The 26,444-nt window shown below is 27.1% G+C and overlaps 1 protein-coding gene across 1 annotated transcript; it reads left to right on the top strand.

Annotated features, from left to right (window-relative positions):
• Positions 1 to 3,276: 3,276 nt before the first annotated feature.
• On the top strand, positions 3,277 to 11,173 carry LOC114126066 (vitamin K-dependent gamma-carboxylase). Its single transcript, XM_027989940.2, has 9 exons — positions 3,277 to 3,846; positions 5,620 to 5,775; positions 6,035 to 6,200; positions 6,318 to 6,509; positions 6,658 to 6,821; positions 7,387 to 7,613; positions 8,677 to 8,808; positions 9,360 to 9,672; positions 10,581 to 11,173. Exons 1-9 carry the CDS (start codon positions 3,702 to 3,704, stop codon positions 11,000 to 11,002), a joined length of 1,917 nt encoding a protein of 638 aa, XP_027845741.2. The 5' UTR covers positions 3,277 to 3,701; the 3' UTR covers positions 11,003 to 11,173.
• Positions 11,174 to 26,444: the final 15,271 nt, after the last annotated feature.

Genomic DNA, 26,444 nt, shown 5'->3' with positions numbered 1-26,444 from the left:
TCATTTAACATTTAATGAGAATAATATATATTTATGCCATTTATATTATATAATAATATAATAGTTATTAACTTTTGAGTAAATATCACCTTATTGTAAAACAGTATCCATGATACAAATTAGGGAGAATCTTAAAATTAATCTACTTTAAAATATCATTACGTATAGTTAAATTTGTAATTTATATATATATATATATATATTATATGTAAGTTAGAAGTACTTGCGAGTAATGTTTTTGTTTTTAACAAAATAATTAAAATCGTTATATTTTGTCGTTTACATGTGAAGGTAGTTTTGACCTAATTTAAATTCAAAATGCTAATAAATAATTAATGACTTTACGTATTTTAAATAATATTTTTAAAAATGTAGCTATAATAAAATGACAAAATATAAAGGACCTTGAATTAAATTCTTAAGGTTTTCGACCAAGAACATTTTTTTTATTCAAAATAATTTTTAAAAAGTTGAAAAATTCTTATTGCTATAAGTTTCTCGAAAAAGCTAAAATAATTAAAATATTATCTCTATATTATAAATCAAGTGTATAATGACAAAATATTTCTTAATAGGTCCATGGGACTAATACAATAATAAATTACGGACATACAATGCTGCATAGTTCTTAGATTAGTTTTTTAAATTAAAGTGCTTGTTGCAAAACGCGGATAAAGTTATTTTTTTCACGGAATTAAATAAAGAAAAAAATTCATTATGATTAGGTACAATAACCGAATTTGTCAGTTACGTATAAGTATCATTTTTATAGTAAATTACTTTTCTTTTTTTTTTTTGTTTAACAAATAATTGTCACATTTTAACATAATAAGTAAACATAAGTAAAACACATACATTCGGCAATTCCATTAATGTAAAATATATTTTAACTAAAAAAAAAAGTGTATTTTTAATTATTCTGAAAAGCTGTGAACTCTACACGTATTGATGTTTTTGATTGTAGTTAATACATTGTGTTAAGTCTAGACGAATTAATAAGCATTCAAATCGATTTGCGAGAAATTATAGGTATATAACATGTTTTCCTGCATTAGCAAGTTTAATATATGTATTTATACATGAATATTAAAACAGAAAATAAATTGGATGCATATACTTAGGTGTTTGTGGGTTGTACATATAATTACTGCCAGATCCGATCGTAAAAAAAAATACCTATATCTTTTTTTTTAAATAATTAATAATCATAATCATAAATAAATATTATTATAAAGTATAATACTCGTATATTTGAATTTGCTTCAGAATAGGGGAAATTAATTATTATTTTTTCAAATCGATAATTTTGGTGTCGTTGTAGGTTTATCTCTATACCTATAGTAGTATACTAGGATATGCAAATATTAAAATATATAATTTATACGTTAATATGAAGGGATAAACGGTATCACCACGTCCGTGAAGTTCATCGCCCTTTCCGCCGTCCCTCGTATAGTGAACACACAGGATTCCAACTGGTAGCAACATTTTTTCAGTCTATAACTGAAAATATAAAATGTATTGAAAAAATTTTCGTTCGATACTGACGCGTAGACTTTGATTTTACTTAAATTTAGTTTTAAACCGTATCTACATAAGTGAAAAAAATTGACGGGAGATTATTGACGTTTTTTCAAAATTGATTAATGCTGTCAAAATTGGATTACCAGTCTATGGTTTCATTACTCTTGACAAAATGATATAATACGAGTATTGTGTAGAATTTATCGTAATCGGCGCTTGTTTAAACGGCAGTATATTCGTTCCGAACTTGAAAAATAGTGACAGCCGTGATAGAATTCTTTAATTAGATTGTTGAACATTTTGCGGTCTATCGCAGTTATCAATAAAACTGTATAGATAAATAAATAAATAAATAAATACATAATTTCACTACCGAAGGACGCACGATATTTTGTAACTGTAAAAACGTTTTTTAGTAAACGAAAAACAGTTTTTAAATTAATTCGTAGAGTAAAAATAAATGATATTTTAAAAATTCGATATATGGTTTGTTATCATAGTGTATAAATGGAAACTATTAAATACAAAAAGTTATTTTATAAATTGTTATAAGCGTTATGGAATTTCGATTTTAGCTTATATATAAAATATATATGAAATGCCGCTGATAAATTGACTCAAAAAAATCAAATAAAATTGTATACGAGTTTAGAGTATTTTTGGATTGTTTTTCCGTTTTATTATTTTAATATATATATGTTATATTATCATATAATATTTACATCAAATTTTAAACATGTATTAAACTATTAAAATGATAATTTAATTCTGCCATGTGCTCAAGTGAACAAGTACATAAGCCGTTGTTATATATAATTACAAATAGAAGTTAGAACCTATAAAAACCTATAAAAAATATTTCATTTACAAGAGACTACTAAATATATTTATTTTTTTTTAAAAATATTTTTAAATATTTACAATTACAATCTAAAAAGCATATTCTATGAATAAACATTGAAGACTGGTTATAAAATATTATTCCCCTACATTTTGAGTTAAAATTTCTTCTTCAATCTTGCATAAGTATAATCAAACTCGCTCTTGTTAGTTGATAACACCACCCATACTGAAAGTTAAATTATTTTAAATTCTAAAAGAAGTGACGAGAAATGACTTTTCTCTACAAAAACAATGCGAACAGTTACTGTCAAATCAGATTTATGTTTGTTTTAATATTATTTCTAAAATGTCAAATATCATTATTTGCACCATTCAGTGGCTTTTAATTGTAAATAATGCAATTGCGACGATAGTATCTGAAAAAACTGTGAGAGGTGTGATCGTATGACATAAAAACGGTAAGCGTGATGACTCATGCAGGAAGGCATTTTCAGCTGGTTCTTACCAGACGCCACGGTGTTTAAAATAGGGCGGGACCCGTCTCGCCCAAAATCAACCTTTCCAGTTTTGACCAAAGCCACTTTAGTCGTTTTAAAATGAATTTGACAATGATTAATATAAAAAGTATAATATATCTTTATATTGTATCAACATTTTTGTAAAAAGTCATCACACAAGTTTAAAAAAAATACATATTCAACCAAACATTATTACACTTATAAGTTATAATACAAATTACCAATTATTATTTTTTATTAAAAACCATTAAAATAATCATCACATAATAGAACATATTATTTTAAATAAATGAAAACGAATGAAATACAAAAATACAACGAAAAACGTATAATTTTATATAGACCTGACGATATTAACAATTCAATATGCATTTCAATAAAATTACAATTACCTATTGCATAATAATTTTTTATTTTAGTTGTGTTTACTAGAAACAAACGAATATTCCGTTTCGCGGTGGATTAAGCCGAAAACAACGCGCGATACACAGAATATTATATTATTATCATCGACATCATCATAATCGCATTATTATTATTATCGTGTACATGAATACGATTAATACGAAATCGTGTCGGCTCGTAAATTGACATGAGCTCGGTGGTTGGTCTTCAATTAACACAGACACAAATTTAAATTATAAATTATTATAATTATTATGTTAGATACACACGCGTCATGACGTCGCATCACATAAACGTCAAACGTCCGGTCCGCACGTCAACTTGCCGAGACGAAAAACGTATTAATAATTATTGTTTCGATCGATCGGACGTATTGTGACCAGCTGTGGTCCATTCGCACACTTCAGAGCGATGGACCCGGTCACAGAAGTGGTCGACAAGAAATCGTTGCGGAAAAATGTTCCTCGAAGGGCCGCTACCGCCTGGCGACGGCTGGTGTCGTACATGTTCGAGCCGGAAGACGGAGAATGTCTGGCAGCTTTGCGCATAGTTTTCGGTGAGTTAGACGCAAAAATAATAATATTATAATTATATTATGTAAAATATTATACTATGACTCAAACGTTTGTATCATGATATTCATCTGTTTGTTAATTATTGGTGTACTCACACTTTTCGTGGATTCCGAAAATTCAATACTTTGAGTTTGATCAATTGTAGTACAGCGACTATTATTAATGCCAAATTTAGATCATAAATGTTCAAACACCCGAGTGCCTAAGTCAGAAAGATAAAAATATGAGGACTAGGTTTTTTTTTAAATGTTAAATAGCGTGAGTGCGTGACTCATCGAACATGTTCACCACTTGTGGAATTTTTAAATATTCTCAAAGAACATTTTTTTTTTAAATTCTTGAAGTTTTTTATACTACTTAAGGAATGTCTTGTGAATATTTTATGATTTTTTGTTCAAATTATCTTTGCTACTGAAATTACTTAATAAATATTTTTTTTTTCATTTTGATATATCCAAATCAAAATTCAAACGATTATTTTTTCAGTAATTTAAATTTGTATAGGTATTAAAGATAATAGGTTCACGATAAGGAAGCTCCGGCTAAAAGATATTATAAAAGCTATGTATTGTGAAAAAATGGCGCGTTAATAAATTTAATCTATCAACATTATTTAGATCCAATACGACGTATTATATTTTATATTTTTGTAAGAAACGATTTTTAAAGGCTATTGTGCATAAAATAAAAATGTTCACAACTAAGAAACTAGATACTATTTAAATTTCTCTTTTTTGATTCTCATTTTATAAGCAGAATATTATATCACTATGGGTACCCTGTGTATCTACTCACACAGTCACACGTAGTAAAAAAAAAAATTACATAGTTTTAAAATACATTCTTATTATTCTTATTTAAGTATATTTAAATCATGGTAATCTACTAAGGTAGGAGATCGGCCTTTTATCATATTATTATGTTAAAGAGGCGTAATTAATGAACTTACTATATTAATAAGCGCTACCTTGCAGTAGTAGGGCTTATTTTTACATATAATATTAAGCTCAATTTCAGTATTTAAGACTATATCATAAAAACAGTATTCTGTATAAAAAAAAGATCGCAAATTGTTCAAATTCAATTTTTACTATTAATAATTTTATTCAACACCAATTTGTTAATAATATTATGACTTATAATACAATTAGAACTATTACTGAAGTACAATCATAAATTATTATTATATTCTCAATCATTAAAGTAATGCATTATATTATTAATTGACATAGTATAATTAATACAATTTTTCTTATTAGTATACATTATTACATAAATATGGTCATGTATCGTTACATTATATTGTTATAACATTAAATAGTTCACTGTGTACGGCGCCTTACTGTTAGCTACGGTTAGCACTGTGTTTTAAACCTCAGTAGAGAACTAAAGAACCATGATTTATATGTACTAAAAACCAGAATTTAAATAAATTCATTATCAAAAGATAAATGGGGGCGAAGGGCGAGTAAGCTCAGTGAATTGTCCTGTATAGATACGTACAAATCGTACAATCGGTGCCAAATATAATACAATAACACTTACACGTTTATAATGTCTATGTACTACACAAAAACATAATTTCGAAACGAGGAGGTTTTAAATCGAGTCACTTAACTACACGGCATACGATTAACGTTCGTTGAAATTTAATAGCTGTATAGAAATAGGCTAATTAACCTAAACATTGAAGTCAATGTAAACGACACATGTACATGTATAGTCATGGAGTTCTATAACACTGTAATGGGTAGGTCTGCTGATGATGATCGACACGATGGACGAAAGGGGTTTCTGCCAGGCCGATAAACGATGGATGGAACCAATGAAGTGCTATTTTCCACTGTTCGACTTCATCAAACCACTGCCCGGCCGATTGATATGTCTGGCGTATGGGGCAATGTTTACCGGTAAGTCACAATAATCACATATACTCAAACGCATTTACTAAAAAACAAATTACAATAGATGTACCTAGCATATACATTATATACTATTTATATGCAGTAAGTAACGATGTGTGTTGGGTTTGTCTAATAACGACAGGAACAGATTTAACGGAAAGCAGTTATGGCGCAGTTATGGCGCCTGGGCAAAACATTTTTTTGTTTATATAGCCCTTGGTTGTAAAATATGATAAATTGTAATTCTATTACTCGTGGTTTGCAGGCGTACTGGGTATACTCATTGGTTTCCACTACCGGATCAGTTGTGCCATATACGCTATCCCTTATTGGTATTTATTTTTGGCCGACAAAAGCTTATGGAACAATCACTCGTATCTTTTTGGGTTGTTGATCATGATATTCTCCACGACAAACGCTCATCACAACTGGTAAGCATAGCAGAGTAGTAATATATATTTTGTCCGTACACATTAATATTATTAAACTATATCGTAATAAAATTGTGTACAATATACATACTATACGTACGCTGTATTGTCTTAAAGGTCCATGGACAGATTGCTGGGAAAAATTCCGTTGGACACGCCATCCTCGGTTCCTCGTTGGAACTATATGCTGCTTAGAATACAGTTTTTTATCATGTACTTCGTGGCCGGCTTAAAAAAGTTTGAGCCCGATTGGCTGTTGGGTTACTCGATGATGTCGCTTGGCCACCATTACGCATTCACTCCGTTTAGGTATTATAATTACACACATAAACATAATTCATGCCAAGAAAACCTAATAAATAATATTATTAAACTCTATCGGTCTCGATAAATGACTTACGCACAGTGAAATCGCGATGATGAATATTAATTTATTTTGATTTCACCAATACTACAGGTACTTTTTCTCAGCCGAATTCGTAGATCATTGGATAGTACACGTCGGAGGATTTCTAATCGACTTATTGTCGGGATTTGGACTATGTTTTCAGTCCGTTCGACCGTTCACTATCGTCGTGTTGCTCGCTTTTCATGGCATGAACGCCACCATGTTTACCATAGGTGAGTATTAAATAGGTGGATCGTGCATATATAATGTATTTCTTACATAAACGTATATACGTGTAAATGATAACAAGACATTACATTTTATCAATAGTATAACTATAAGTTATATGCTATAGTATAATTAATAACTATTAATTATGTATACAATTTCATATAGTATGTTATCTATATACAATTTATATTAGCTGTACAACTGACGAAACTTTTATAAATAATTTAATAGGTGGTAGAATTGACTTTATTAATATTTTAGGGTATAACATTATTTTTAGTACACCTAGTATTCCTCGTATTTCGTCGGCCATTAGTTGTTCCCTTCCTCATTTCTAAATATCTCTCTAATAAATTAAAATTAAAACAAACTACTCAATTAGTCAATTACTCCAAGTTTAAGCCTCATATTTGGGGTTCTCTAAAAGTGCTCTTTTTATTAGGTATTCATAAAATAATTATATCATGACTTAAAATTGTATTAATGGTATATTACTATTAAAAAGTTTTACGCCATTTATTTGTAAAACAATAAAATAAAGTAATGTTCGTGTATATACTTAAACAGGTATGTTTCCGTACGTTTGCGCTGCGATGATACCAGTATTTTGCGAGCCAGCAACAATGTCTAAAATGTTGCGGACAGCTGTCGAATGTATTTGGAACGACAAATCTGGACTAAAATCCGTCGATTACAAACCACCGACGAGAACCAAACAAAACGCTATTGTCGCTGGAGTGTGTGTGTACACAGCTCTACAGTTATTTTTGCCGTACTCGCATGTATTAACTCAGGTATATAAGTATACGCACTGTGTGATCAACGGATTTACCGCATCATTACATCCTTTATAGGTTAATGTTATTTTTTACTTTGACTATCCATTTTCGTTTTTACTTCGGATTTTCTTCTAGACTATTATCATGACCATTGGGTTTTAAGCCTCTAAAATATGATCAAACATTTTACTTCAATTAGGTAATATTAAAAAGGACATAAAAAAAATTGACTTGGATGTAAAAAAGTACATTAAAATTTTAATTAATTGCGTCAATTAAATACATGCCTTTTACAAATTTCGAAAACTGGTTTATTTTATTTTAATAATTAATAATAATGTGACCGATGTGAGTATTTGCAATACACACTGTGCATTACTTGAATAATTTGAGTATCCAATTATATAATAATTACAAAATAAAAGCAATCATATAACATAATCTTATCTTTTTAATTAAGGAGGTCAATATTTTCCAGATGATTTACCAAAAATAAACAACGTTTATTTCATTCGACTGTGTATTATTTTTGTGTTTTGGTGTTAAATAGTAATTTACTGTGAAAAATACTATCTACGTATCTATGTATGAGCAAATTATTTAGCGAAAAACGTTTTAAAATATGATCGTCCACGTATGAAACGTTGTAAGGTTGAAATTCGTAAGTACTTTCTGCGGTATATTAATTACTGAAGGTATAAGTCATAAATAATTATTTCTCGTGATGGTAAAAGAATAACTTTAAGATAGAACCTGGTATGAATAAACTCAACTACGGTATTGGTTATTTAAACTAAACAGATCAAACGTTCTATATGTTGACGCAAATATTAAATTATTTTAAATAAACTAATGTTTCAAAGTGCAAATTATTTTTATGTCTTGAACCAATGGATTTCAAACTTTTATAATTAATGACTTTATTTTTAAAAATAATTAAGTTCAAAAGATTATTTTTATTAAATAGTAGTTAATAAAATAACTTTTTGCGTGCCGTCATCCAATGTTTTTTTTTAAGTTACCTAACCTTGTTTCTTAAATTCACCATAGAACTATAACATCATAATATTTACTATAGGGTTACAACGGATGGCGAAATGGATTATATGGATATTCTTGGGACATGATGGTATACAATGTCGATGTAGCGAAGGTAGAAGTAAAAGTATTGGACCATGTACGTCGTGAACAATTCTTCTTGGATCCACACGTAATAATATATCTATATATATTTATATATATTCTGATTTTTATCGCTTTTCCGGACAACAAAAATGTTTTAATAATTGATTTTCAATTTTAAGAGTGAAAAATGTATTCCAATGTGTTCTTTAGGTAATCAAAAGTAACAATTTCTCGGTGCTTTTTAAAAAACCCAGGAAAATTGTTTTTATGTAAAACCAGTTAGTGACAAAATCTCTTCTCTTTGTTTGTTGAAATTCTAAAACGTATAAACATAGATGCTTGAAATTTTCACTAAATATATAATAATATGATACAATTTTCTACACATTCTCAAAATATTATGTATACATTTTTAAATTTTTGACCGTAAATATTTTGATCTAGAAACTTAGCATAATACACTATAAATGATCAGATGATAGCGAAAATATATACTTTCAAAGTTCCAAAACTATACTATTTTAATAATATAATATACATCTATAATACATTATATTTTTGACTAAGAAACAAAAGTAAAAATGTTCTGTATAATAATTAATATAATGTATTAATTTGCACTTAAACCACTTACAGAGTTGGACGAACAACAACAAGTGGATGTTGCACGGTGATATGTTGAAACAGTTCGCAGGGTGCGTGGCTGCCAATATGGCCGACAGGCATGACAACATATCCGTTCTAATGGACATCTGGGGTTCACTCAACGGCCGATTCCACCAGCGCTTAGTTGACCCAAATGTAGACCTATTGCACGCTCCTTGGTCACCCTGGTCACCTGTGCCCTGGCTATTGCCTTTGATCCGGCATTTGGACTGGTGGCGGCCAGTGATGGTGGACGCAAAACGTAACACGGACGATGACCTACTATTTTTCGCCGATTTTCCTGGTACATACATAGCTCCTGAAATTTGGTCCTTATTTTTCGTGTTCGTGTTTTTTAAATTACTCTTGATAAAAAATAACGGATCACAAGAAAAAAGAATCAAGCATATTAAATAATAATAATAATAATAATAATAATAAAATATTTTATTATTGATTTAACTCGTAAAACAAACAACTCTGAAGTGTGATTTATTGGCAATTTTTTAAAACTATAAATTGTTTAATATAATCAATCATGACAAGATAACAGCATAACCAACGTTAACTGCACAATGACTTATATATATATAATATATAATATAATTATATATTATATATTTATATATATGCTCAACCACATGTATTTAGTACGAGATTTGAGATCTCATATACATAATGAGGTAAAATTATATTATTTAAGAGTAGGTAACGGTATACACGTCATTTTCATACAATAATTACAATAAATACTCATCTTTTCCATAATCTCTCACCAAAGTAATGTCGATCCTATTTGTGCTTCTGCTAAGTTTCTTCACCAATTTTGCCACGATAAAAGTTTTTTTTTTTCATTTTAACTAAAAACATTACTGATATCTAACCAAGTTGTACAAACTTTGCTTTAAACTTACTTTTTTTACAAGTTGTACATGGGTTCATTACAATGAAAAACTATACAGAATAATACAGAATGGTGGATTTACATCGACATCCACAGAATAGCTCAGAATAGTATCACTCGGTCGGTTAAATGGAAGCACTAGAGTGAGATCCCTTAGACAGCGTCCCTTAAAACTCCCGTTTAAGGGTTGTAGGGTGCTAGGGAAACGGATTTTGATTAATGCGTTTTGGCGGTTAGGGATTTTTCAGTATAAAATCAGGGTGGGGTTGTGATTATTTTTGCCTGACGCCTTGTGTCCGTCTACACAGGTATGACCGTGACGAACGACGTGGAAGACCGGGAAGCGACGACCACCACGTTGGCTGTGCTCGAAGGTGCCGTGGCCGTGCGAGGATCGATGATCGGTGCCGGAGACGACGACGGGACAGTGCGATTGGTGTCCGGCGAAGCGATGGACGTGACCGGCCGACACGTCGTGACCACCGTGAGCGCGACACCGTCGTGTTACATGTTTGTTTCGAAGATGAATAGCAGTGGCGGCGGGAGTGAAGGCGTCGTCGGTGGATGTGGCGGCGGTGGAAACAGTGGCGACGACGACGGAGGAGTATCGACTCGGCCCGCTGCAGTCGGCCTCAATCGTCGCGGAGGCTGTTCGAAGGCTTGTTACGCGTTCACGTTCCACGCGGTTAGAGACGCGTTTTCCGCTTTATTTTTCCGTACAACTGTCTGACCAGCGCCAACACTACTTTTCGTGACGAACGTCTAATCCCGTTGGACATTTCGGTGGTTATTCTCGTTATTCTCGCGCTGCACGGTAAACCAACTATCCGCAAATATATTATAATGATGTTTGTGCACACTCACCTATTTACTTCAATAAACAAAAAAAAAAGATGTTGTATGTTGGCATGCTTATTTAATACAATGTACCGACTCGTCACAAATGTTAAGTTAAATAAATATCGCGTTTTTACACGGTAATAACACATTATGTTTTATACCTTTAACTTAAATACTATTGTATTATTTATTTTGTTTACATTTTCTGAACTCTTCAATGACTTATTATACTTCCTGTAGTATGTAATGTATAATAATATAGTGGTATTATACTATACCACTTTGATTTGAACGTGGGACGATCTAAAGCAGAGAAGTTCAAACCTCCTCATCCCACAGTCCCTTTGTCTTGTGACTACCTACTGCAAAATATTAATGCCAAAATAATAACGTTTATGTAGGTATAGTTATGTAGGTATCATACAAATATTACGATTTGTATGGCAACAATAGAATCAGCAAGAAGTTTGAGAATGTTGTGGTTAGAAGTTCATAAAAATATTTCATTGAATACCTTAAATTTAAATATATATAAAAAAATATACTACAAACGGCGATTTTACAGTATTTCAAAGGTAATTTTTAGATTAAATTAAATGTAATAAAATATAATTTCTTACTTACGTGAAATATGAGCAGCTATTCCACCATTGTCCATTGATCAATGCTTCTGTAAAAGATAAGTATTTTAATATCAGAAAATATTTCTTTGATATGTTAAAATATATAATGTGGCAATGGAGGATAGTGAGCTATTTCAGTCGCAAGTAACGTTGGTGGAACAAGTTACAGCCGGGAATTTACCCAAAAACTGAAATCGCATTCCCCCTCGTGCTATTATAGTAGTAGGAACTAGTGAAAGGTTGCGACACCTGTCATAAATTAAGTTGTACGGGTACTTACGATTATGTCTGTGATGTTTTTTAATGATGTACTCTAGGCTAATAAAATCTAAACAATTTGACATCATTAGATTTTAATTTTCGATCGTTGTTCAGTAGTATTTGTTATCACTACAGTAAGTTTATTACAAACGAAGAGTTTATTACAGCAGTTACCCGCAGTTATGTAGTGAAATCTAAAGCCGGATTCCCACGACTGGTGTACTTGTCAAATATGCCAATAATTGTACATTTGACCAGTGCACGATTACGGTGTTGTTACAGAGTGACATGTTTAATAAAATATTAAAAGTTTGATAACCACTGCTATAGAGTATAATTCCTAATTTATTGTACTTAACATCACGTAACTTATTTTTTATTGCATAAGTCTAAAATAATAATTATTTAGTAAATTTTTAAATAATTTACTTTTTTTGTTGAATTACTAACTTCATAATTTTATGAAAATTGCATACCTAATGAAATACTAACTGAATAATGAAAAGTGATTGAATCATGCGAAACTCATTGTGTTTATACGAGTTATGTATAATAATATATGGTAATTATTTTAATATTGTTCATTATGTTAATATAATTGATAGTTAATATGTATAAATAAAGTATAATAACTTACCAAAGCATTCATCCATCCATCCATCCATCCTTCTAAAAAAGTGAATAGGATATATTATTTTATACATTTTAATATCGATTCATATGAATCGAAAATACACTCAGCACTTAAGAATATAAAAAATAAGGAACGAGAAAAATTAAAATCAGTGGATCTTGAAATACGGGTAGGCATATCTGTTAACTATTCGTTCGAACAATTAAAGATATTCATTTTGAAAACACCAATCAAGCTCATATTTTTTTTAAAATGTCTGGACCAACAACACTATTTTTTAATTTTTTTTTAATAAAATTAAAAATTAATAAAATGTAACTATTATAAATAAATTTTTTTATGACGTCCGTCATACATACTTTCCATTTTTTATAATATGTAATTATAATTGAAAATAATTTTGTTCATCTTATTTGGTGTAAAATCGAAATCAAAAAGAGGTCACGGTGAGTCGTGAAAATTTTTTGAAAAGCACATTATGCCGCGTTTGACAAAATAATAAAAGTTTGAAAACCACTGCTATAGACTACAAAGTATAACTAATGATATATTGCACTTGATTTCACGTAATTTATTTTTCATAGTAAAAGTCTAAAATAATAATTATTTTTAATACATTTTTTTTTTTTTTTTATGAAGTAGGTACTAACTTCATAATTATATGACTTGTTATTGAAATGTAATTGAATCATGCAGAACTCATTGTGTGTTAACAAGTAATGCATAAATTATAAATGAAGTAAACAAAATTATTTACGTTTGGCTAGATCGATTAAATAAGTTAATAAGTATAATAAAATAACTTATCAAATAAATTTCCATTACCTTGAGATAATTCTAAAGAAATTACTTATATTTATTTGTAAATCACAAATAAATTAATGCCGTTATAGTAACGTATTATTTGCAGTACATTACTAATTACTACACAATATTGGTGGTAATATTATAATGTTATATATTTAAATGAATTGAAAACATTTTATTATTAATTCATATGACACGTAATATCCGTGTAAAGAAAATTCCTTGGCCATTGTGCACTACTAGTAATAACAACCAACGTACCTAAATATACACATCTATAATCTTTTTAGATTAAATACTAGAATGAATTAACCTATTTTCAAGATTTAAGGAAAGATTATCATAGGCTTTTAATAATATTTATATATTATTAAATAGAGTTAATTGAATTATTATATGTATTGTATTCATTTATATAGTTAAAGGTACTGTTGCTTATATTAAACATCTATATTGTATAAATATATAATACGTTTATGTTATTATTCGTAATAGAAATTCAAAAAAGTGAAAAATTTGTCACATTTAATTTTATATGACATTATAGTCGTATGAGGTTTATTAATAGTTTTACTATTATATTTGTGATCGTGTTAATTAAAGCTCAAAAACAGGTTGGGTATATACATTTGAAAAACAATGAAATCACGTATATTCACGTGTATGCGTGGCATTCTCCTAATCAATAATATATTGATATGACAATATTATTATAGAACACATTTTATACTAACACATAATTATTATAAATATTAATGTAATTTAGCGTCAATTCTTATGAACTGAAAATACTTACAGCTAGTGCCTGTAAACACAACAGAATTTTATTTTTTTATTACTTTGTAATCTTATTATCAGTGTAATTATATCATTAATGTTAAGTGAGTCTGTAAATTAAATTTAAATTTTTTTAACTAAAAATATTCACAAATTCATTGTGTAATTTATTATGTGAAAAAAAAAATAATTGTGTACTCACTGCCTGGGCACGTTAATCCAGCATAAATAAATTCAATCAATAGTTAAGTAAATAGGTAAGAAAAAAATTGATAAAATATTAATATTCTTGGCCATTTTTCGAGTATATAGGTAGAATAAATGTAAAAAACTTAATGGAGTTGAATGAGATAGAGTTTTAATATTATAAATTAATTAAAATTATGTTAAACAACGGTATTTAAAGGTTACGTTTGTGTATTAATTATGAGCAACTAAATAAACTACTTTCATAGATATTAACAAATAATCTTATTTGTTTAAATTTGTGTAGTACATTGGTGTAAAATGTTCTAAAAAATAATATTCTATAACAATATTTTCAAATTAGCTAGTAACTAACAAACATCGGCTATGTGTACATACTTTGCAAAACAGTATAATATTTTAAGATATTATTATTAAGCTTTGACAATAGGTATAATATTTTTCTAGATTATTTTTTATGTAAGTATTTAACGCTAGATTAAGGACAAAGAGCATTCCCGCTGTTCAATTAAAAGATCAGATGTTTCACATAAGTCATTGTTTTCATAAAAGCAAATAGTTATAAATAAAGTAGTTATATTATACAATTTTAATAATATACATATTGTAATATCACAAAAGTGGTTTAATGTGAATTCAATACATTTTGTTGCGTAGAATATTAAATTTAAATGTACTTTGTGTTAGAATTGAATATATTATTGTTATAATTATCGTGTATGAATGTTTTATATATATATATATATATATTTATGAATAGATACACCAAAATACTTTGATAAGCATAATAACACCGATTATTGGAAACTTGATACAAATTTAAAATCACTTTCAATATTATTATGATAAACAAATTTTATTAGATTCCTTAGTAATTTTCTTTTAAGATTAACTTTATTGAAATCAAATTTTATTACTATCATTTTCTACGCATAGTATAATTTTAATAATATTTTGACTCTTTTTGAGCTAATCATAAGAGATCTTCCATTTTTTTTCCTATTATTTTTGATTAAAAATTATTTACTATGTCAAAATTCTAGAAAGTGTTAACTTTTACAATAATCAAGCTCGGAACTAATAGTAATACAACCCTAAATAGATGGATCGTTCATTATTCACTTATACTTTGTTCATAGTAAAATTCACATTAAAAGCTTGGAAATTTGCACACTACGCAAGCCTCTGCTGACTGAAGTTGACTGACTGACAATGGAAAATACATCGCCCTCTCTTACAATGGTGACTTCTCTCTAACAGTTAGTTGTTATCATTCGGTCCTTCTGACCCTTCTGTTTTCCTCAATATTATCCAACATATGCAATAACAAAAGTTACAATCCAAGTTTATAAACTAACTAACAGTACAGAATACAAATGTGATTTATCTTAAATCAAAAACTTATAAGTAACTGCGTAATTAATAACATAGTAAATTAGAAATTCGTTATAATAAAAATTTCAAGAAAACACAATATAAAAATACAGAAACAGTTCGATATCAGTATCGGAGATAAAATATTTATAACGAATATAATAATATTATATTAAATGTTCATATCCATTGTATACGAATAAAAGGTTTTATACATTTTTACTAAAATCATTGTTGAATTTAGATCGCAAAATATAATCTAGATAAATAGGTATTAGATTTCTAGCAAAATAATTATCTAAAACCGATGCGTCGCGGGAACTGTTTTCACAATACATCTAGAAACCTAAATAAATACCTAGATTAATACGAAGGTAAAATATTGAATTTTTATCTTACAAATTATCAACAAGCCTATTGCATATCGTAATCCGTTAATCCGGTATTAATCATCAGGAAGAATGAATTACTGTCCGTGTTAGCAATAGAAAGAAAGATTCGTTATAGACAGCAGGTCGAAATACATTGGAATACAGAATACCTATATTTTTGCCGGGACTTAATCTTTTTTCTGTTGAGACAAGTCGCCGTTATATTTTACAAATACCTACGTTTCATCTTAGATTTTACTGTAAATTTTCACTTAAAATTACTAGTCGTAGAAACTTGAAGCGGTTGAAACATATACCAGTTGTTTAAATTGGCATTTTCTGTACATGATTAATTAATCTTGGGGTATTCAAGTTATAAAAAATTATTGATTTAATTACTACGAAATATTATTATAATTTATTTTTTAATATTATTAGAGCTCGGAACTTATAGCACTAAAATAGACTTTTAAAAAACTAAAATTTAAACAAAAATATTTAATCAGAAAAAAATGACCTAAAATAGGGAAAAGCTATCAAAATTTTCAAATTTTCTTTTTACATGAATATGATAATTGGTAAAATACTAGACATATTTTTCTAAATGTGCTGAATATATAATTGAAAATAATATAAAATATTTTTAAAAAATGATTTCATAAAAAAAGATAAAGAATGAAATCCATATATTTTTTTAATTAAAAAATCAAAAAATATATAAATAAATCTTTATACTATAAAATAGTCTGATTGACTTTCGAGACTTTTTGCATTGTTGTCTATGGATTATCTTAAAAATATAATATGAACGAGAATCGACTACTGTACTCTGAAATCAAAACATCATTTATTTTGTATTGATCATACCTGTAAATCACGACGGTCTAATAATATATATTATAATACCGAAAAATATAATATTACCTAGAAATCAGTGATAACTGATAAACATAAACTCGAATTCTTAATTATATTAATTTATTTCTCCGAAATCTAGTTCTATTTTGAGCGTCAGCCCAACCGTGGACGACGACGGACTATAAGATATATACGATAATAATATTCTTACTCTATGCTCCATGGTTCGAACAGTGCATCCAGTCCACGCGTAGTAATTTCCGTGGATGCAGTGCATCAATTTCCTTGGACCAATCATACATCAATTCTATATGTTAATTTTTTTGAAAGTAAATCGACTATAAGTTTAACGCTATTTCATTGTTTTCACTCAACACTGTGGTTATAAAACTCAAATGTCATTAAAAAAAAAAAAAAAAGTGGTAAAAGTAATCATTTTTGGTTAAAATTTTTGAAAGAAATTGATTTTTAAAAGTTGCATATTTTTGTTGGTTATTACTAGTTTTGATTCGTGCATTATAAATTATAATGTATATAATATATATAATATATATAACACATTTTATCGCACTTCACATTGATCGCAATTTTCGTTATGGTAGAGTAAGGTATAAAAACACTCAGATTATCTAACACATCTGTCGATCGTATAATTGTTCTACAATGTACAATCGTCAATCAGTCTTCATTCGAGTTTCAACGCCGACTTTTTTGTTGTTAATCTAACGCGTCATGACAAAATAAACATTTTAGAAAAATACGACTTTTCATCATTCTTTGAAATCCTATAGTGCAGCAATAATTTATTTTCAACTTAAAAAGATTCAAGATACGTACTTAAACTTGACAAATATCCTTACAATTACATTGATCTATTTTGATTCATTTACGTTTGTGTTGTTTAGCTGACAGAATATACAATTAACAAAACATTTATTTTAATAATTAAAAGGTAGTAAAATTGACTCTTTTAGTCTTTTATAGTGTCTACAATTATTTTTGGTACCAATATTTGAATTAAAAGTGCTCTTTTTACTATTCATAAAAAATAATAATATTATGTATTATTGTATTGTTTTTTTATTAATATTAAAATAAACTTAAAAAAAAAAAATCAATACGGACGTAAAAAATTGAAATTCATTGCGTCAATCAAGTAAATGCAAAATGCGTTTTTCAAACTTCGAAAACTGGTTTATTTTATTTTGTTAATTTTAATAATTTATAGTAAAATATTATCAATGTGAACATGGGCAATGCGTACTGAGGATTAATTTGAATAATTGGGATAATATTATTCCATAATATCAATGCGGTAAATATTTTCCGGATGATGTACCGATAATATAAACAACGTTGGTTTCATTCAACAGTATATTATTTCTGTGTTTGGATTTAAATGGTAATTTATTGTGAAAAATAAACTAGTGAGTACCTACCTATGTATTAGCAAATTATTCAGTGGAAAATGTTCTACAATACGAACGCCACAGTTTGAAACATTTGTAAGATTGAAATTCATAAGCACTTGGTGTGGTATATTAATTAACCGAGGTATAAGTCATAAATAATTATTCTCCGTGATAAATCCGTGATAATAAAAGAATAAATTCATGGTGAAACCAGGTATGAATAAACTCAACCACGGTATTGATTATTTGAACCAAACAGCCTAAACACTGGATCATGGCGTTTATGCAACGTTTACCGCTAAAAAATATTCTCTTTGTTGACGCTACAAATATTAAATTATTTTAAATAAACTTATTTTTCAAAGTGTAAATTAAATGATAAATTAAAGCAATGGGTTTCAAATTTTTATAATTAGTGACTTTACTACAGAGTTACGACGGATTATATGGATATTCTTGGGACATGATGGTATACAACGTCGATGCGGCAAAGGTAAAAGTAAAAGTGTTGGACCATGCGTACGTCGTGAACAATTCTTCTTGGATTCACACGTAATAATATTTCAATATTAAGGATGAAAAATTTGATCAACTGTGTACTTTAAGTGGTTGAAAATAAAATTTTCTCAGTGCTTATTAAAAAATCCAGGGAAAAAATTAAGAAAAAACAAAAATTTTTACGCAAAACCAGTAGGTAACAAAATGTATTTTATATTTTTGTTGTTTTTCTAAAATCTATAAACATTTGTAATTTGTAATTTTTCTTTTCTAATATCGATAAAAAATTATTCACCAAATAATTATACTTAAAAATCGACCAAAAAGTTCCTTATAAGTTGTTCATTTATCAATTAAAAGAATATCAACAATTTGTGATTACAATATTTTTTTATAAACATAAATTTTAAATTTTATAAAACTCGTAAATCTTTAAAATTTCAAAATTACGATTATTTTACCTTTATAAAAATCATAAAAATGTTTATTTATGCATCTAAAGTATAAAAATATAATGCAAAATTCTTCTTTAGTAATTCTATAAAATAAAATCAACCGGAAAGTCACATCCATTTTTTATCTCTGTTAAAAATTTAAATTTATATAACGTTGAATATCCACAAGGAATTTAACTTAAAATTCTAAAATTCAACAACTTAAACGTCAGTATTGAAGCTATTTAAACTTTAAATACATTTTTGAATTATAATAAATCTATAAGTTCTATAAGTTATAAGTAGGTAGGTAATAGTAAGCTTATCCTGTTTTGGAAAGTAAAGCCATACCAAAAAATTAATATAAAATATGATGTTAGGTATTATGTTGCTAAAAATTCAGAGCACGGTTTTTATTTTTACTAAAAACTTCATACAAAAATTCATCTTGCGTAACGTACTTACAGCATCTAAGCCTTTAATTGAGTAAGATAAGTTACAAACACAAAATAATTAATTTTAAGACTTAGATATTTTGTTTGTTGATATTTTAATTTGCATATTCCATGTTAAATATTTACGATACTTATATATGTCATCATATATTTTACGTCACATTTTCTTGATCATAGTACAAGTATCATTTAAATGAAAATATGACGTACGTAGTATTTGATTAAAAACGCCTAAATTCAGCGATACAAGTTATAAGAGTATTTCTATTTCACTGTAATAAGATATTTTTCCTTAATTTAATAATTTATTATAAAAATACATTAATATTTATAATAACATTGTAGTTTAAAAATAAACTACTACACTAATATGTTTGTTACTCTTGTTGTTAATCATATTCAAAAATTTTAAATAATAAAATAAAAAACTACGTATAACATTATAAATAAAAAAAAAATAACACTAATTTAATTTAATACTCTTCCTATTTTAATGTAATTAGAAAAACACAATATTTGTATAAATTTTTAAAAAGATCTTCGGTAAAATAAGTTTATCCATAAAAAAATAATTTATCATATTTTAAATTTCAGCTGAAACTTATTTAATAAAAATCCAATTATATAAGGTAATTTTACTCGAGAGTGTAGTTGCGTGGGTTTTAAACGAGATGCTGTTGTCTTTCGTATTTAATTATACTCGATGAATGTTTTATGTAAATTGAAAACACCTACGACAATCGATAGCTAAGAGTGTGTATTTAAAATCAGCTATACTCCATAAAATCTAAATATAGGAACTTATATATGTAGTACACAACTAGTATACTGTAGTCTTTGAACACAAAATACAAACTATATAGGAAAAATAAGTAAAATATAGTAATTAAGTATTTTAATATAGTAAAATATAAGTAATAAGCAAATAAGTATACAAGTATAAATACTAAAAAGTTTTTAATAATTTATAGATAAAAATAAGATAGATAATACTTCTGAAAATTAGAATACATACGTATCATCTAATATCTTAGAATTTGAATTAAACTAAATGCTGAACCATAATTGATAAAAAGTTACTTATAACTAATTAACTAATAGTTATAAATTCGGGATTTACTCATCAAATAACTCCAAAAAATATTTTGATATACTTTTTAAAATAAATGTTGTTTTTCATGATATCAAATAATGTAAAAAAAAAGTATTTTCAATTAAGTAACTTAAAAATAATGAATATAAATATTAAAACAGATTATCTTGTATATACAGTAAAATTCTTTATTATATTAGTTTTAACATACCTACCTGATTATTATTTATTGATTAGTTATCCCCTAGAGGTATAGATGTTAACGAGGAATTTGGGGGATGATAAAATATATTTCTACAAAAAAAAATTAAGATTGACGTTCAAAATACTTAACTGAGCTTATAAAAATAATTAAATAATATAATATAATATCGAACAATACTGTGATAGAATCTAATTTTCTAGTCAAAACAATTTATTTTCAACATTATTATATTATTTATTATTCAATTTGATATTTGCTAATGGAACTATGATCTATTGATAGTGAAAAAAATTCTAAAGCTCTTTTATCCGATCAGTATTTCAGAATTTTCTATCACGAAGTTATAAATGTATAAATATTATTTTTCTATACATATTTCTTTAAAAAGACGCTCAATATTTCAAACGCTACAAACATTTTCTAAAATACAGGTATACTTATTATTGTTTTTATTTAAGTTTTATTTTTTAGAAGTACTTAAATTCATAAAAATTAAAATATTATGGACAAGGGTCTTATAAACAATAAGTATTTAAATTTAGATGAGTTGCATTGTGTGGTACAAATGTACACCCAAAATATTGGTCTACTACTCCGCTCATTTAAACTTTAAATATTTATAGTTAAAAAAATTATCCAAAATGTGATTTTTTATAGATCAAAATATTCTAAATAATTTTTTGTTACAGGATATTAATTTAAAAATGTATATTGCCAAATATTAAAAATTTTAGAATTTATGATGGAAAAAAATAGTAAAAATATTACTTTTCTAAAAAATGTTGTTTTGTAATGACTATTGACTTTAAGTTATGCAAAATGAATATTATTATTACCGTTAGTATTTTTTAACATAACAAGTGCTTCACATAAATTCCAGTTGAAATAAACTATAAGTTATTTGTCAGCATTTCAATTTTTATGTATCGAAAATTCTTCTTTGGAATATAATATAAAAATCGTATTATAATGTCAATTATTGTTAATAAAAATTAAAAACTTAAAAAATATAAAATTATACATTTTTTTTATTTTTAATGTATTATATTTTTAAATATTGTTTTATTTCGACTGGAAATTATGCAAAAAAAAATTTTCTAAACTGTCGATAGAAATAATAAGTGTTATTTAATAAAAAAATCATTCAGTATATGCATTTGGCACTTCATCCCATTTACTGCATCGATCATTCAGGTGCTGAGTGGCAAGTTTAAAAACTATAATGATAATGATATAATAATATTTAATGTTACATACCTATTATTATCGGACTTCGAAATTTATTATTCAGCAGTCAAGTTTATAAACGCTTTTATTATAAATTGTGTTTACGACAAAGGTGTCAATATCGTGAGATGTAAGTCGTGCTGTATTAAAAAAAAATTATAAAATTAAAATTACCTTTTTTGAACACTCTTAACTTAATAGTTTAAATATAGTATACTTTTACAATCATTTTTCATTTGTTTGTTTTTGTCTTTAATAAAACTGAAAATTTATAATTTCATATTTTATATACACCTGGGACGCAAGTGATAATTTTGACATTGACAGCCATTACATTTCCTGGTTTGCTATGCTTCATTACCTATAACATACTCAATTGGTGTCATATAGAATTTTTTTTTTTTTTGTGAGAACCAGAAATTGTCTATACATACCCCCCTTATGTGAACAAATCAGAACTGTTTTTATTTTTGAAATTAAAATTCAATTATAAACAATTAACTGGATGTTTTTAAATAGCTGGAAAATGTAGTAGACTATTAGAGTACTAAATAATAATACAATAATTATTTTCATTGCTTGTTTCAATTTTCCGTTTACACTTAATCACTCTCTTTAAAACAACAATAATCTCATAAGACCCAAAAATAATAAAAAAATGTCAATAATATTATCATATTTCCATAAATGTTAACTCATAGAGTGCGTCAAATGTGGGTTATAAAGTTTTATATATAATAATAAATAGTAATTTATTACATACAGTTATACCACTGTAGAATCATATAAATATTATTACTCTCTGTTACTAGTCATATATCAAGGGCTATGGCTATAGAAGCGCTTATAAAACTGGGATTCTTTATACCCTGGACATAATCAATTTATAGAGTCCTGAGCGACTAAACCCTAAGGCTTATGTACGTAATATTTTTCACCGTTCTTTTAATTCCGATAAAGATCCGAACTGTGCTTCTCAACGAGTTAGACAAAATATTTTTATAACACTTTTATACGTATTTTGTTTTCATAGTAGACAGTAGTATAGCACGGTGTAGAGCACGTGTTCTGTTAAAGCTAAAGTGGGCCATCTAGGGCATGTAACATTGGAACTAACAGTTCAACACCTCCTACGAAAAAGGACGTAACTCAATTTTCACAACTTTTCAAGAGAGCGTTTATAATTTTCTGAATTAAATTCTTATTCCTATAGTTTTCTATAAGTTTTTAAATTTTTTTTTTCTAGTTGGACTTCATCTTTACTGGAACATGCTAGAAAATACTCAAGTTGAGTCTTTTTTTGTGGGAAATATATCGTTTTAACGAGGATGTAACTCAAGTTATGTTTGTTTTCGACGATAATTTTTATTTAAAAATAGATTTAACTAAAGTTACGTTCTTGTTCGCTGATAAATCAAATAATAGGACTTTATATATTGTTTGATTAATAATATCTTTGGCAGATTAAGTTAATGCCTTTTTCGTCGATAATAAAGCAAAAAAATGTTATCAGATTATGAAATAAACTGAAAAATGAAAAAATTGAGTTACATCCTTCTTCGAAGGAGGTGTCGAGCTATAAATTGTTTTAATATTTTCAAAAAAAAAAAAAAAAAAATGGCAGCTTTATTCTTCATTAGTATTGTTTGCAGTCTCACTCAAAACTAAATTTAAATGATGAGCACAAAATTTGTATAGTATATATATCATATATGTATATAATAGGTATAAATAATAAATATATATATATATATATATATGAGATAGTTCATTAGTTACTGTTGACGAAATTATTTTTTTTTTAAACACTATTATAATATATATCGCTATTATGATAGATGCGCCTCGCCTGTTATATCCCTGGCCATGGTTGTTTTGAATATCAAGATTAAGAGATTGTAGAATGTTATAAATTAAATTTTCATAATCTGAAACTTCGTGTTTATGCATAAAAATAACATTTAATATAATATAACAATTTTGTTTATAAAATATAATATTATATCTTCACTTAATTTACGTAGAATTCAGAGATTCCCACTCTGATAAAATATTATAATTTTAAAAATAAATGTATTAAATAACCTTTGTATTATTAAATACTTATTATTATACTAAAGATTATACTCATTTTAATTACTTTGAATACTTAAAATTTTTTTAAATTAAATTCATATTTTTAACACATTAAAATTTTAAAAATTGTTTATATCTCAATAAAAATTACTATATTTTTCCAAAACATACCTAGGTAATCCTTATTTATCTATTTTGTCATATGCGTTCTACCGGCAACATTTGAACTACAATTATACGCTTTACCGTTTAATTGCGCTATACCGTGTTTTATCATCACTTTATAACTATATTGAAATTTTAGACAATATATAATATTCTTAGTAAGTGAATCATGTAAAGGTGGTTTTAACGACAATCAACAATTCTTATAAGTGAATAATTGTAATGAAATATATTATTAAAAATTATTATAATATCATCAACGTCGACGTCTCGCTATTCGTAATTCATTATTATTAATAATTATAAATATGAAAATAATTTGAAAAAAAAATTGTGCTTATCTAAATACAATATTATACAAAAAAAAAAATTAAATAAATCGATATATTAATATACTTGTACCATTTCCTTTAGAAATACATGCGTCAGTAAAATATAAAACCGTATAAGAACCAAAATACCAAATATTGTCATAATATAATGAGTAAATATAATATGATCAAAAATTACACTATATATTGAAAGAGAGTGCTATAATCTTATTATCATTACGTTACTGTAATAAAGATATTAATCGCGTAGTAGAGCGCATATAAAAAAGCGTCCTGTAATCGCAGGTATACCGCAATGTACGGTAAAGTACATATTATTATATGATGGTCGATCGTAAATTCCATCAGAATAGCGGTTAGATAAAAATATAATGAAAAGTTCTCATATAAACTCCGTCAGTTTTATTTTCTTATCTGTAATAGATAAATGGAAACTTCCCCATGTTAAAGCCTTCTAACATTAAATATGTTGACATCTGTTTCGATGACATGTATCGAAAGTTCTAAAGATGATATTAGTTTAATGCATCATTTAATTAAAAAAATAATTTTATCTTCGTAATATCTGAAAACAGTATTCCCCATAATGATATTATCACTAGTACGATACTATACTTTGACGAACATAATCATCTGTAGTGTTCTTCCATCTGTGTCTATTAATTTTTATATTAAACAAAATATGTCCAAAATAAAATTATGGCCAAATTATGACAATTCATTGGTTTTATTTAAAAATTATAGGTACAAAAAAAAACACACAATATGCGTCTGGTGAAACAAAATGGAGGTGCAGTAACAAATATTAAAATGCATTTATTAAAACTGTTGGAGCATATCAACATAATACTACTTTAATAAACTTGTCAAGTGATACTCACATTACTTCATGCCTTCCAATTTCAAACTTAATAGATACTAGAAAGATAAGAATTAAGTAGTTGTATAAAAAGAAAACCAGTGGAAGATATTGGTGATAAACTGGGTAAATACCTAAATAAAAATAAATATTAAAAAGATAATTTTTTTTTATTGTTAAAATACTTATTTAATTTGGGGCTAGATAAACTAAAACTGTAAATCTGAAATTGCCTATTGGTGTTTAAAAATAAAACAATAACATAATTATTATTATATATTAAATAATACAATTATTTCATAATGATCTAGATGAAGGCGATAGGACCCGGATCTTACGCCTTGTGGTTCCTTTTATAGCATTGGCTGCCTTAGCAGTTTTTGTGACACTGGAGAATACTCACAGTATAACCTAACCCACAATTTCATAGAATATTATACACTGTACGGTAAGTTAAATGTAATACGTTTTTATTAGCTATTAGTTTATTATCTCAAACTCGCTGATCTATAGTTTTACGCATTCAACCGTAGTGGTCTCACCCGTCGATTATGATTAAGGCACATGTCTCAAAAAACAGACTTTATCACGTCACTATATTAAATATAGGTAATCTGGTTTAATGTGTTCGAGTAGTTAAGCTCTCGTTCATGTACCTAAGATA

This window comes from Aphis gossypii, chromosome 2, assembly GCF_020184175.1.
Source record: "Aphis gossypii isolate Hap1 chromosome 2, ASM2018417v2, whole genome shotgun sequence".
NCBI lineage: Eukaryota > Metazoa > Arthropoda > Insecta > Hemiptera > Aphididae > Aphis > Aphis gossypii.
Note: the sequence above shows the minus strand (reverse complement) of the source record. Positions and strands in the feature narration are given on the sequence as shown.